Source organism: Phyllostomus hastatus, unplaced genomic scaffold, assembly GCF_019186645.2.
Source record: "Phyllostomus hastatus isolate PE091 unplaced genomic scaffold, TTU_PhHast_1.1 phas_contig_1162, whole genome shotgun sequence".
Lineage (NCBI taxonomy): Eukaryota > Metazoa > Chordata > Mammalia > Chiroptera > Phyllostomidae > Phyllostomus > Phyllostomus hastatus.
In genome coordinates, this window is record NW_025333537.1 from 8,132,375 (window position 1) to 8,147,174 (window position 14,800).

The 14,800-nt window shown below is 63.2% G+C and overlaps 1 protein-coding gene across 3 annotated transcripts in view; it reads right to left on the reverse strand.

Moving 5' to 3' along the window:
• DTX1 (deltex E3 ubiquitin ligase 1) overlaps nt 1–13,057 on the reverse strand; it is a 34,591-nt gene extending 21,534 nt beyond the window's left edge. For 2 of the 3 annotated variants that reach the window (XM_045845624.1, XM_045845604.1), the window contains exons 1-2: nt 12,834–13,057; nt 11,338–12,338 (exon numbers count right to left, since the gene is read on the reverse strand). In XM_045845624.1, the coding sequence (XP_045701580.1) occupies nt 11,338–11,596 (259 nt within the window). In that variant the 5' untranslated portion in view covers nt 11,597–12,338; nt 12,834–13,057. The remainder of the gene's footprint in view (nt 1–11,337; nt 12,339–12,833) is intronic. The other variant, XM_045845613.1, reaches the window with a different exon arrangement.
• Nucleotides 13,058–14,800: the final 1,743 nt, after the last annotated feature.

The following is a 14,800-nucleotide window of genomic DNA, read 5'->3' on the forward strand; positions in this document are numbered from 1 at the left end:
CGAGGGGAAAGGGGCTTTGGCCAACTGTCAGCTGGAGGACTGCAGGAGCTGGGCCCCTGAGAGCGGGTGTGGGGGCGGCCATGGCCACTGCAGCCAGTGAGTGACCAGGCCACGCCTGGGGCAGAGACGAGAGATGGAGACCCGGGGGAGGGGGCGTGAGAGACAGGGAGACACACACACGCCAGGGAGGCTGCCAGAGAGGCCACGATGAAAAGGGGGGGACACCAAGGCAGACACAGGACAGCTGGGGGCTGAGAGAGAACGCGTTTGGAGACACAACGAAATAAAATCCTGAAACCTAGACGCTGAGACGGTCGTGGAGAGTTAAGGCAGGAAAGCGAGGCCAGGCAGGGGACAGGGAGAGCGGAGCGGGGAGACCACGAGGGCAGACACCAGCCACCGAAACGCCCCTAGAGCCAGCGTTGACTGCGCACAGCTGCGTGCCAGGTGCTGTGCTCAGTACTTTCCTAGCTGGCCCGGTTCCTTCCGGGGAGGGACCAGAATTATTGCCATTTTACAGCTGAGGCGACCGAGGCTCAGAGAAATTGTAATCTTGGGAGGGTTGGGAAGGATGTTCCATTCATGGAGTAAGGGGGAGGCCAGAAAGGACTGGTTCGGAAGGGTTCAATGTGTCAAGTGGTAGCCCAGTCTAGGCTACCTCCAGTGACGGGGAGCTCACTACCTCAACAGTGCCCTCTGTTGTTTTGCTGTGAGTGCCTGCCCTGAGAACGTGGTCCTGATCTGACCCTCTGCACACAGCTGGGCGTGTGGGTGTCTCAGGCCCTAGCTTCTGCCTTGAGAAGACGCTGTCTGTGCAGAGAGAGGGGCTGCCCTGAGCCCTCCTGCCTGCCCCTCGGCCTCCAGAGGGCTCCTCCCCGGGCTGGGCCAGCCCCAAGGCCCAGCAGGGGGCCCCTTCCCCTGGGGTGGCTTCCCGGAGGGAAGTGACCTCAGCTTGGGGGCACCCAGGCCCTGACGGGAAGAGGGTCTGTGGGAGGCAGTCATGGGACATCCTGTCAGGTGGGGGGAGCCCCGCTGCACGCTGGGGCCTGTGACGAGGGCTTGGGTAGAGGATTAAGCATGAATTGAGCACCCACTGGATGCTGGGCCCCAGTGAGGGACTTTACCGAATCCTCCACCAACCCAGAAGTGCCGTCATAACAACTGTTTGCACTCCGAGAACACACCTTTGTGGCGCGTGCCCTCTCCCTAACGCACTCCCCTCCCCCATCAGCTGGTGACCTGTGTAGCTGGCCGACTCCCAGGGTTTCTTGGGGGAGGCATGGGCAGTCCAGCCGGGGCCGTGGCTGGAGCTGGGATTCGAACCGCCATCTACGGGCAGGGCGTCGCCCCTCCTGCCCTGTGATCGATGCGCCCGCAGTGTTCTGTTTCCCACCAAACGCCCCCGGGGGACTCGTCAGGCTGAGCAGCGGCCCATTAGCGGTTTCTGCACGTTTGAAGCTGGCCCCGGCTCCCCAGGCCTGCTGCCTGCCAGGCCGGGGCGTTGGAGAGGGGGCCAGGGGCGAGGGGAGGCTGAGGGGCTGCAGGGCACTCAGAGTCGTCACCGTTTTCAAGTGGGTTTGGAAGCGCCCTCAGCCTGGAAGCGGTGGGCAGCTGGAAGCTGGTTCTGCCCACTTTACGGGCTGTGTGGGGGCTTCCCAGTCACCTGGCTTCCAGTCCACTTGGGATCAGACCCCCCGGGCACAGAGGCAATGCCCCAGAGCAGGAAACGAGGGGGTGGGGAACAGAAGGAGCAGAACAGTATTCTCCCCCCTGGGCCCTGCGTGGCCTTGGGCAGCTGACCCGACCCTTCCAAGCCTCGCCTTCCCCCTCTGTGAAACAGACACAATAGTCCTAGGACTACTCGTAGCAGTGGAAGTAGAAGCAGTAAACACAGAGCACCTACTGTGTGCCAGGCACTGTTCTAAGTGCTTCATGTGTATCAACTCCATGCACACACTCCCCTACAGAGCAGATACCGTTACTAGCATCGTCCTGTACAAATGCTGAAGCACAGAGAGGTGAAGTGACTGGCCCAGAGTCACACAGCTGCTGAGCTATGAAGCCGGCATTTAACCCAGCCAGATTGGAACTTCCCTCCACTTTCACTGCCGCCACCACCCCGGTCCAAGCCACCATTACTGCTTGCCTAGACGGTAGCCTCTGTCCTGTGTCCCGCCTTCCACCCTTTGGACCCTGTAACACGTCCTCACAGGGCACCCAGAAGGATCTTCCACAAACTCAAGTCTGACCACATCACTCCTTTGCTTAACAGCCCTCGAGAGCTCCCCGGTGCCCTCAGGACTCAGCCTCGGCTCTTCCGCTCATCTTGGCGACCCGTCCCCCAGGCAGCCTGCACAGCCACGCCCTCTCACCACGAGGCTGTGCCTCTGCACGTCTGCACATGCTGTTCCCTGTGTCTGGGACGTCCTTCCACCTGCCCACCCCGTTTTCCTTCCTGCCAAGGTTCTACGCAGTCTTCCTGGTTCAGCCCGAGCACTCTCCCTCCTCTCGGCCGCATCCCCGCCACCCGTCGGAGGGACCACTCCCTCCTTGGGGCTCCGTAGCAACCGGTACCTGTGGTACTCCCGCGGAAGCCCAGCGCTCACTACACACGCGGGCTTCTGTGTTCCCTCCAGCCTGGGAGCCTGTCACAGGCCGGGCTGGCCTTCCGCCACCTCAGCATCCAAGAGCACAGGGGGGCACGCACTTGGGAAATGCTAGCTGAATGAATGAATGAGTGAATGAATGAATGAGTGAATGAATGAATGAGTGGGCGAGTGAATGGCAGTGAATGACCAAGTACACATGAGGGCACCTGCGTGTGACCGATAACTGGGCTGGAGATAACAAGTTGGCAGTGAATGTGATGTTCGTCCGCATATGATTTACATTTTAAAAATATAATGACGAGGCATTTAAAGACTGTGGTGGACTCACTGAAGTCTGGGTTTCAACGATCCCAAAATATCCAAAGATGCGGCCACGAGAATTGGCCCTCTTGGCAACAGTTAGCAGAAGCTGACTCACAGCGGCCTGGTGCGTGTCCTTGAGTGTTTACTGAGCACCTACTATGTGTCCGGGCCCTAGAGAACCACAGTTGCAAACCTCTGCCTTCCCAGTCATGGCACACCCTTCTGTAAGCTGTAACCCTCTGAATTTTCAACCTCTGCTTGGGGGGGGAAGTGTGTCCGAGACACAGACAAGACAGACAGACACTTGGCCCAGGTCACCAACAAGTTAGAGCTGCATCTTGACTCCAGGCCCCTTGCCTTCCGTTGCTACCGTACCAGGTGACGAGCACCTTGGCATAAATGAAGCTTTGTTCCCCGGGAGGGAGGAACCGAGGAGGGCTCCTCAACGGTGCCATCTCCGGTAAGCGCTCTGCTTCCCCTGGCATGCTCTGCCCGCAGTCAGAGGGAGAGGGGACAGGACGGCGGGGGCCCAGCCTGTCACCAGGAGGAGAGGTGGCTCTGCTGCGGCTGCCGGCAGGACCGTCCTGGCCGCCGGCACTGCCTCCCTTGATTGGCTCGTCCTTTGTTCTGCATTTCAGGGCACTCGGCACCCGGGCCTGGTGCCAGACTCCCTCTGGTGCCCCATCACCCGCCTGCCACTACTGCCCAGGCAGGTGGAGGTGGCACCTAGAGCTGCTCCAGAGGGACAGTGGGAGGGACCCAGAGAGGGAGAGGCACTGGGCCAGAAGGGACGCGGCCACACAGGACCCTGGGGAGACTGGACCCCAGCCTGGCAGCTCCCAGGGCTCCAAGGTCAGGAACAGCCCCATGTCCCGGCACCTCTCTGTGGCTGTGTCTGGCCTCCGGTATCACACCTATCACCTCCCCCGCCCCCCCCACACACAGAATCTGTGTCTGTCCCATTCACTGCGGCACCCCCGGTGCCAAGGACGGTGCCTGGCACACAGCAGGTGCTCATTAAATTCCTGCTGAACGAATGCACACACACTGACCACAGTCCCACGGGGGACAGGTGATGTCGTTGGGCCCATATCACAGAGGAGGAAACTGAGGCTGAGGGGCGAGTGTGGTTTACTCAGAGTCACGTGCCCCTCCCCCACCTTCCATCCTGTGAGAGCAGCTGGGAAGCCTGGGGTCTGGGCCTCACCAGCCAGGCTCCCCGAGGCAGACCGTGCAGATTCTGGGCCCCCCTGTCCTCAGCTGGTATCAGGAAGGGTTGTCTGTGTCAACTGGGGTGCTGGGTGGGCTGGTGGAGGGGAGGCTGCCTGGGGAGCGGCTCCCACTGAGGGCGATGCAAGCGTAAGTGGGAAGGGAGAGATGCAGAGGCAGGGGGAGGAAGGGCTCTGGGCACCCTCCACATACTGACAGCCCCACGCCGAGGGGCAGGCTGGGGGCCCCACTGTCCACGGCCTCCACAGTGCCCAGTGCTGCCCCGTCACCGCCCATGCCGGCCCCTCCTCATTACTGCACATCCTCCACGTCCTCTCGCACCTCCCCAATAGCACCCCCATGGCACCCCTTGACCATCGCCTTCTTCACCACCCTCCACACAGCACCCCTGTCGCCTCTCCCCCTGGCAGGCAGCCGCTGTCACCGCCCCCCATCTGGCCCCTCTCTCATGCCCCCCACTCCACCACACTGTTAATAGTTCCAGTCACGGCCCCCCCCCCACCTCCCTGCCCGCTCTCCGGCCCGCCCGGGTCCCGTGGCCTTCCCTATCCCCTCCCCGCTCCAACCCCCTCTCCCATCACAGCTGCATCACCTCCGGTGTCTGCAGGTCGCTCTGCACAGCTCCCCTGGACCTGAGGCTGGGGGGCTGGGGGAGAGCAGGAGAGGGTGGAGAGAGGAGAAGGGGGGCAGGGAGTGTGTGCGTGCGTGTGTGTGTGTGTGTGTGTGTGTGTGTGAAAGAGAGAGTGGGGGGGCTGGGAGGAGGACCTGACCGGGGCTCCCTCACCCCCAGCCCTGCTGGAGTGGGCCTGGCGCTGGCACCGCTGTCCAAGGTGCTGGGACAGCCCGGCCTGGGGTGGGGCGGGGCGGCGGGCCCTGCAGACCAGGCTCTGAATCTCCGACCCTGAATCTCCGACCCACCTCTCCCCAGCCTGGGCAGGTGGCTCCCACTCTGGGCGCCTCGGCTGTGCTGGGCTGTGCTGTGTGTTGAGTGGGGTGATGCGGGCCGGCTGGCCGGGTGGAGGGAGCCGGGCGGGCTGTCAGGAAGTGTCTGCATCAGCCCCTGCCGCCCGGCCTGCGCCGGCTCTGGCCTCCGAGGACCCACACTAACGAGGCTGGCTCTGCGGCGTGGCTCTGGGTCCCGCGGGGCCCAGCCACTAAAGAGCAGCAGCTGGCGGCCCAGCCAGCCCCCGAGGGACCCAAGAGGCCTCCCTTAACCCCTCCCTCCTCCTCCTCCTCTCTCCTCTCCCAGCCTCCCTGTTCCACCCAAGCCTGAGGTCTTCTCCAGGACCTTGCAGATGCCGCTCCCTCCACCTCAAAGTGTTCCTCAAACCATGCAGACCCTCGGGGGACTCCTCCTCCAGGAAGTCCTCCCCCTCAGAGGCCTGAGGCACACACTCACTGCCCACATCACCTGACCAAAGGCTACCTGTGCCTCTCCTATGAGGCATGTACATCTTTTCCCCACTTGTGCAAGAGTGCCAATTATGTGCAAAGCAATATTTCTTGTGCTTTACCTGCCATTATCACATTTAGTCCTCGTGACAACCCTCTTGGGTGGGGACTGTTCTTATCTCCATTTTCACAGGAGGGTACTGAGGCTCAGAGAGGTTAAGGGCCTTGCCCCGGGGTCACAGAGCCAGGCCCAGGCTGGAACTTAGGTCTCTATCTCTGTGGCCTCAGGAGTCGGGGCCTCAGCTGCCATTCCCACCATTCGCTCTGCCTTTGCCGCCCTGGGCCCTGGAATCAGTCGGGCAGGGGCCCTGTTCTTCTCTCCGAGTCCCCGGGACCAGCCCGGGGCCTGTGGCTGAGCAGGCACCGCCGACTGTCGGACGCAAGTGAGGACGAGTGTGTGGTGTCAAAGGAAGCTTCTGGAGTGAGCCGAGCAGCCAGCCGCCCAGGGTGGGGGTCCGCAATGGTGGCAACGGAGGCAGTGTGACAGGTGGGGATGAAAGATGCCCACGCACGGAGGCATGGGACCTGCGCCGCCTCGGGGCAGGCACCTCCCCACCCAGACACGCAGGCTCCTTCCTGCCCTGATGCCAGGCCCAGCTCCAGGGGCCTTCGAGCCTGGCTGGGAGCGGGTCCCCAGGGGCCCTGTAACTAGGGAGCTGGCCCTGGGGGCCTCTGGGGTTGCACTGGCTGTTCCTGCCTTGATGGACACCCTGATAACAAGCCCCAACAGAGCTGCCGAGGGAGAAGGGGGAGGGGCCTTTCTCAGCCCAGCACTGAATGCGACCGTGTTCTGTATCCCTGACAGCTGCCTGAGAGGTCTGGGTTCCAGGTCGGCAAGGGTTGGCTGTGTTACCTTGGGCAAGTTACTCACCCTCTCTGGGCCTCAGTCTTTTTTTTTTTTTAAGATCGAATTAATTAATTTGAGAGAAGGGGAGGGATGGTGAGAGGGAGATAAATAGCAATATGTGAGAGATGCATTGACTGGCTGCCTCTCATGTGCCCCCAACTAGGGACCTGGCCCACAACCCAGGCACGTGCCCTGACAGGGAATTGAACCAGTGACCTCTTGGCTTGCAGGCCGGCACTCAATCCACACCAGCCTGGCTGGACCCCAGTCTTCTGTCTGTGCCGTGACCTGCCTAGGCGTCTAGATCCCAGCAGTGCTTGCCCTGGTGGGGACGGACTGCCCCTCCATCTGGGGGCCCCACCCAGTCCCCCAACAGCCTGAATGAAGATGTCTTCAGACAGGATGTTCCCACGACGGCAGCGGCCAGGCCAGAGTGGGGCCCAGGCCACCCACAGAAGGGGGGATGCAGGCTGGGGAGAGGCTGCCACCGGCTGCCACCTGTGACTCCAGCCTGATGGCTCGGGAGCACAGGCACAGTTGTGTTCTGAGCCCTGGGGACAGCAGTGGTGGGCAGTCCCCAGCCCGGCCTCTCCCAGCCTCAGCTGTCCCACCTGCAGAATGGGCTTCCACAGTGCCCCCAGCAGCAGAGGGAGAGGAGGCTAGGGGGCACCAGTCAGGCGGAGAGGTGGCCCTCCCCTCTGCCCCCGGCCGTGTGAGTCCACGGCAGAATCTGGAAATTGCCTGGGAAGCGGCTCAGTCGCATCTCTGTCCAGCTGTGGGGACCGGGCTGTGGAAAATCCAGGCTCTGGGTGAGGTCCTGGGCGGAAGTGGGGGCGTGGGGCGGAGGTGGCCAATGACCCTCGGGGAAGTTGTGGCCTCACGGGGGGACACCACTGGGAGTGATCTCAGATCACGTGGCCCAGGGTCACAGCATTTCCCTTCCACACGGCTCCGGACCTGTCTGCCTTCAAAGGGACCTCACGCGCCGTGGGGAGCAGTACAAACAGCCCAGGAGCGGGGAGGGGAGGGGACACCGGCTGAACAAACAGCAGCCCCAGGGGACCCGGCCTGGCCTCCCCGCCTGTGGCCGGAGCCTGACCCCCGGGCTTCCCTTTAGTGACCGTGTGATGGGCGTGTAGACAGGGCATCGGTGGGTCAGTGGTGTGCACACGGGCTGGTGGTGCGTGTGTGTCTGCACACGCACGTGCCCCTATCCCAGCGTGCGCCACAAGGCATGTGTTTCTGCATATGCCGCACCGGGCGAGCCGTGCGTGGTGCCCGCACTGTCTCACCCCCCAGGGGCAGGTTAAGAGCAGGAGAGGTCAGGGGTGGCCGGCTGCAGCCCACGGGCCAGATCTGCCTTCCTCAGGCTTTTGCACAGCTCAAGGGCCGAGAGTGGTTTTTACATTCTTACATGGTTGAAAAGAAGGAAAAATATTATTTCAGGACCCATGGAAATTAGAGGAAGCCATCCAGCTTCAGGAGGACACGGTCGCCTTCAGTCACGCACATCCCGCCCTCGGCTGCTCTGACGCCATGACGGCAGAGTCCGGCTGTTTCCACGGAGGCTGCGGGACCCACGGAGGCGGAACATCTACTCCCTGACCTTGTCGGGACGCCCACTGGCTCCAGTGTGTGGGCACTAGCAGAGCGGGGCGTGCAGCTCTACCCCCAGCACAGAAGTGCAGCCTCAGTGAGCTGACCAAGAATTTTACAACGAGCCCTGGCTGGCGTAGCTCAGTGGACTGAGCGCTGGCTGCGAACCAAAGTGTCGCAGGTTCGATTCCCAGTCAGGGCACATGCCTGGATTGCAGGCCACAGCCCCCAGCAACCGAACACTGATGTTTCTCTCTCTCTCTCTCTTTCTCCCTCCCTTCCCTCTCTAAAAATAAATAAATAAAAATTCTTTAAAAAAAAAGAATGTTACAAGGAGAAAATCTAGATAGAAGCTGTGTCCATTTCAGGACGTATATGCAAGCTTTGGGTTTCACAGCCTTACAATGTTTTGTGTGTGCATGTGTGTGTGTGTGTGTGAGAGAGAGAGAGAGAGAGAGAACCGTAATCCTTTTAAAATTCAGAGTCTCCCACTCTCCTGTGCACCCGTAGTACTCAGCACACGCTAGGCAGGTGGCGGGCGATGAGTCAAGGTTTGTGGGATAAGGTAACAGCCTCGGTTCTCTCCATCAACCCAACCACCTGGCTAAAAACAACGTGACTGTTGCCCATTTCACGGATGTGGAAACTGAGGTCTGGACAGGACAGGACACCTGCTCGAAGGTCTTCCCTGGACCATCCACATCGAGGATGAGACGTCCTTTCTTGACGTTTTTGCTCCTGGGAGGAGTGGGGCGCACGCTACCGCTACCGCACGTCTGGTGGGGAAGCGTCGTGCCCACCCTCCAGTACTTTTCCATCATTCCCGTCCCTGCCAGCCCCGTCGGTTCCCAGGCCTTCCTCCCTCGCTAGGGGTCTGGGCAGGCTCCCAGGAGCCCGTGGTGGGGAGGAGGGGGTGATGAGTGCTTTTCATTTTTTTCCCTTTTCCGGCAAACAGGGGCAGGTGTGGAGTGAGCGGCTCCGGGAGGGGGTGTGAGGAAGTGACTGAGCGTCTGGGGGACCCAGCGGGGCTGCGACGCGACAGGACTCACGTGGGGGTGCTGCGAACCGAAAAGGGCCCCGAAAGGGGGGAATCAAAGACAAACTGGCCAGCGAGGCAGCCTGGGGTGGGGCTACCCCCTCTTCTGGGGAACCCCCTCCGCAGCCAGGCCCTGCACATTTCCCAGCCAGCACTGACTCTGAATCTGCAGACCCCCGGACATCGGGGGGTGAGAAAACCCACCTCCTTCTACGGCCAGACCCCTGCCTTCCACCGGAGAAGGTTCCGGGGAACCCCTGAGCGAGGGTGGCAGGCGGTGCGCTGCCCTCCTCATGTGTCAGGGACTTGGTGCCTCTCTGGAAGGAAAGGCATGAGGACGCGGTGGCGACGTGCTCGACACACACGTAGAGCCCTTTCCAGGGCTGCGCAGGCCACGCCCCCGCCTCCTCCCGTATCGCCTTCCTCGCATCCACAGCACCCCAGACGCGGTGGACTTGACTGTACTCCGCTCCTTCCCACCACAGGGCCTTTGCACGGGCTGTTCCCTCCACCTGGGCCACTGGCGGCCTCGCTTACTCCTCGGACTTCCGTTCCAACACCCCTTCCTCAAATGAGCCTTCCGTGACCCCAGCCCCAGGCCAGCCGGACTTCTGTCCCGTTCTCACCCCTGAAACTGATTACCTGTGTTCCTTTGCGCCCCGACTGCCCCGGGACCTCCTGCCTGAGTCCTCCGGCGGTAAACCGCCCCTCTGCACCCTGCCTGCCCGGCTCCCCGCCGGCGCCTCGTGCGGAGCACGGGGTTGCGCACGCAGCGGAAATCAGTAAGCGATCGCACGACGGCCTGAATGAAAGCTTGGCACCACCAGTGGCGGCAGTCGCTGCCTGGAGTTCCGGAAAGGTCGATGCACGGAGAAGGGACATCAGGAAACCGGATTCGCCTGGGTCTCCGCGATCGGCGACCACTCTGTACGCACCAAGCAGCGTCCAGAGCTGCGCCGCCCAGCAGAGCTTTCCGCGGTGATGGCGGCGTTCTGGACGCCCACCGGCCCAGGCCTCAGCCACGAGACCCACGTGGCTGCTGAGCACTTGCAATGTGGCTAGTGGGACCCAGGAACGGCATTCTCAATTTTAGTTAATTTTCATTAACATAAATTTAAATAGCCACAGGGGGTGCGTGGCTGCCGGATTGGATTGGACGGCCCTCCTGTCTCCACGGCTGCCACGGGCAGTTGTGACCCCCCCGGGGACTCGCAGGAAGGCCCCCACACCTTCACCGGCTGGTCCTCGGGATCACACACGACGAGGATTCTTTGGCAGCCGCCATCGTCCGCGGCCCACCACGCTCGTGACAGAGCCCACCAGGCAGTGCCCACTCAGGGAGATCCCCACCGGGACGGCGCGTCGCCAGAACAGAAATGCCGGGACTGGACCTCCCTGTTCTTATCGCCACCTTCCGCAGGACCACCGACCCCCGACCCTGCCGCCAACCTCATTCTCCCCATCGCCGCCACTCCCTCTGCCCACCCCCAAGACCACCGCCAACACAGCCCTCGGCGCCACCACTTCCAAAGTCAACTCTCCCGCCGGCATCGCCACCGACACGGTCTCCCCCATCATCGCCACCCCACCCTGCCATCACCGCCACCAGCACCCCTTCGCCCCATGGCTCCCCCAGCATCATACCACCCCAACGCCACCGACACCCGAAGCCAGTGCAGGAGCCCGGCTGCGAGCTTTGGCTCTGGACTTCGGCAGCCCGGGCTCACATCCCAGCTCTGAGTTTCCATCACTTAGCTTCTGTGAGACTCAGTTGCTTCATCTGGAAAATGGGACTAATAATAACCCTACTCCAGTCATAAGACTTACTGCCTGGTTGTGGGACAAAAATCCAGTGAGGAAGTCCACGGAGACTCCTTCTACTACGAACACTGAGTGTCAGTGTTCTACGTGCTGTGCTCAGGGCGCACAGTTGGATTTACTCCTGGCGTGGAGGGCAGAGCTCTCCATGCACCCGTTTCACGGATGAGGAAAATGAGTCCAAGAGAGGTAGGTGATGATGCAACTCGCCGAAGGCCCTACAACTAAGAGGCTGGGGTGGAACCGAAGTCTGACACTGTGCCCGGCGAGGCTGTCCCTTTTGGGGGGAGGGGTGGGGAGGGTGGACCGGCCGCCTGGCCTTCCTGAGGTTCCAAGCTCCCCGCTCAGGGACGCCAGGGGATTTGGCACCCCACCGGGAGGGCGGAGCTGGGGTCGATGGCCTCCAGCGGCGGGAGGGGGGGGGCGGGGGGGGCGGGCGCACTCACCGGTGTCCTGACGGAACTGGTGCATGGACTGCAGGTCGATGATGTAGGGCACCAGCTGGCTGTCCACCTGCCCCAGGACCACGGAGCCGCGGGCGTCCTCCTTGAGCACGTTCTCGATGTGGTGGCACACGGTGGCCGTGTAAGGACGCCAGCGGTTGTGCTCGTTCAGCCACTCCCACACCACCACCCGGGCCACGTTCTGCGGCGGGAAGCCCAGCCCGTTCACAGGCATCATGACACCCTGGCCTGGCCGTGACATGGCCGCTGCTGCCTCCGGGGCCAGGACCCCCCTAGGACGGCCCAGCTCCTCCGGGCCTGGGGGCAGGCGGGCTCGTCCTCTCTCCCCGGGGCAGCAGCCCGGGCTGGCCGGCCTCCTTTCTGACTGCCTGCCTGTCCTCTGTGGGCCCGGAGGCCTCAGTTAAGCGAGGGCAGGGCGGTGCTCCAGGCGCCAAGGACCCCTTCGCGGCAGAGCCGTCTCCGATCGAGGCTGCTGCTCCACAAAGCAAGTGTCTTTCTTAGCAGGGGGAAACGTGGCTCGACATTTCTTGGATCCCACCGCCGGCAGAGGGGAGTGAGGCCACGGCCCCTGCTCTAGGTCCGGTCTCTTGCCCGCTGGTCTCCTGTCCTTCTTCCCGGTCAGCGCAACTGGCCTATCACCCCGGAGGCGCGGCCCAGCCTGCTGCTCTCTGCGGCGCCCAGCCGGCCCTCTGCGTCCCGGTCGGCAACTGCGTCCGAGACCCTGCTCCTGGCTCCAGGGAGGCTGCTGGCCGCGGCCGGGGTCCGCCCCCCCGACGGCTCCTGCTGAAGGGGGCGTCCCTGTTCCCCTGGGCCCCGCTTCACGGGGTCCTGGAAGGCCTGGGTGGCTGAAGAACGCACGGGGGAGGGGTGCGGCGCGTGTCCCCGGTCCGCCTGCCCGGGCTGCGGCTCCCGAGCTGCGCCGGGGGGACGAGGGGGGCGGGGGCCCGTGGGCACGCCCCACCCCACTCGTGCTCGCGACCTGCCTGGAGACAAGAAGGAGAGAGGGCCCTTTAAGAATAGAGCGCGGCACCCCCTCCCCCTTCCCAGGAGAGCGATCGCCGGAGAACAATGGGGAACCGATGGTGGGGGGGGACAACAAGGGGGCTAAGGGGGGTCGCAGCCCGCGTCCCCCAGGGGCAGGCCTGAAGACAGGCTGCAGCCGGGGGAAAGATTTCCCGACACTCTCTCCTGCGACGCCCCCTCCTCAGCTTCCCGAGCGCTCTCCTCCCCCCAGCCGGGGATGCAGGGTGCGCGGGGGTGCGCGGGGATGCGCGGGGTGGGGGGGGGCGGTGCAGGCGCGGCCCAGGCCCCTCGGGGGTCGCGTCATTGAGGAGGAGAAGCTGGAGCTGGGTCGTCGCTGGCTCCCGCCCTGGGGGTAAGAGCCCCCTTGCCGAGCCCAGACCTCCCCACAGCGCGCACGCCCACCCCCCATCCCCCAGGGGCCGGGGGTGGGGTCCCGGAGCACCCCGCGCTCTCACCGCCGCGCCGCGCCGCGCCTCGCCTCTGCTCTCCCCCGGTTCGCGCTTCAGCACCGCCGCCTGCCTCCTGGGCTCCCCCCGGAGTGGGAGGGAGCCGCGGTCCCGCCTCCGCTCCCTTTCCCTCCCTGGCCCCACGGCCGCCGCGCGCAGGGCGCTGGGCTTTCCACGCGAGGACAGACTACGCCGCCGACCGACGGACGCGTGAGCCGGCTGCCGGACGCCGGGATCCCGCGGGTGGGAGGCGGCGGCGGCGGCGCTCAGGGGAGGGAAGGAGGAGGGGGCCGGGGAGGAGGAAGGGGCGGAGACAGATCGCGGCCGTAAGCGCCGCCGGCGCTGACACGCGAGTCTCTGGGGCGCCCTAAATCCTCCACCAGGCCCACCTGGGACCCCAGGAGGTCTCCTTACGCCCGGCAGGGCGCAAGGCATGGAGTGAGGTGTCTGTTGGTCACCTGCTTGAAACTTGGTCATCTGTGCATTCCCAGTCCAGGGCCTGGCACACACTAGGCGTTCAATAGATGCTCGAATGAATGAATAAGAACCAGAGATCGCCTACAGAAAGATCTTAAACCATTCCAGACCAGCCTTCTCTTCTCCTTCAACTATTCTGGGCGGGGGGAGTGAGGTGGGACTGGCAAGGTCCATCAGAGCCAAATGGAATCATGGAATCTGAAGCGTCCATATAGGGAGACAGAGGCCCAGAGAGGGCAAGAAACAGGCCCAGGGTCACACAGCAGCTTAGAGCAGCACCCAGACACCGACCCAGACACGGGATTGTCCTCCCAGGACCCAATTAGCCAGCCCAGAGTCCAATTCCCAATTCCCCAAAGCCCCCACCTGCGCCAGGTGAGTGGGATAGCAGTAGCATCCTGCCTGGGGGGCAGGGGTGGGGAACCTAGGCCCGGAGGGAGCGACCTTCAGAGAAGATGAGGGCCAGCCCCCCACATCTCCCGCAAAGTGCGCACCAGCGCTAGGTGCTCAGTGAACCCTGGGCGAGGGCTGGCTGGACAGAAAGGGCGGCAGGTGATCACAGCAGCTCAAGTGTTAATGGGACGGCCGGCTCTCCCGCCTCCGGCAGGCTGGATGCAGCTGAGGACACACACCAGCCGCCAGCAGGGAGGGGGTGGCCCACCCGGGGCCCGCGGGTGTTTAGATTAGGGAAGATGAAGGATGCGTCCGGGAACTCCAGTCCGGGCAGCAGATGGGGGTCAGCGGCCTGTTTGGGAGCCTGCCCGGGGGCGGCCCCCGCTCCTCTTCCTCTCTGGGGCAGATGGTGATAAACTCGTCGAGGTCACGGGCAGGCTGCTCAGGGGCGCTTTCCCAGAACCGAACTCCGGTTCCCCAGCCAGCTAGAGCGGCCGGCCCACCCCAGGCCCCCGCTCTGCCCTGCGGCCCGGTGCCGGATGGGCTATTCCAGATTGGGTCAATGATTCCGCTTGCTGGAGCCTGCGGCGGACTGAGAGAGAGAGAGAGAGAGAGAGAGACAGAGAGAGAGAGAGAGAGAGAGAGAGAGAGAGGTTCTGGCTGAGGACAGGCCGGCTCTGCAGGGGGAACCCCCCAACAGGATCACTGGGATTTCAGCCCAGGGTCACCGTAGGCTCTCTGGGGACCCCTGAAACCCCCTCTCCCACTGCAGACAGGCACGTCTGCGCATTTTCCTGGGAAGAAGAGCTCCGGCTTTCAGAGATCCTTCTTAAAGGGGGCGGTGGCCCGGAAGATTCAGATCGGATGCCCAACGACCTTACATTACAGAAGGGGGCCTGCAGACCCCAGGGTGGGGAAAAGGCTAGCTCAAGGTCACATGGAAATTTAGCCACAAGCTGGAAAGAATCCAAGAACCAGACTGTATAATGTCATCTAAGGTCTGACTAAATGCCGCCTCCTCTGGGAAGCCTTCCCTGAACTCATTCCGTCTTCCTCTGTGAGCCTTTGCTCATACCTTTGTGGCACCGTGTATCACAATTCGCCAC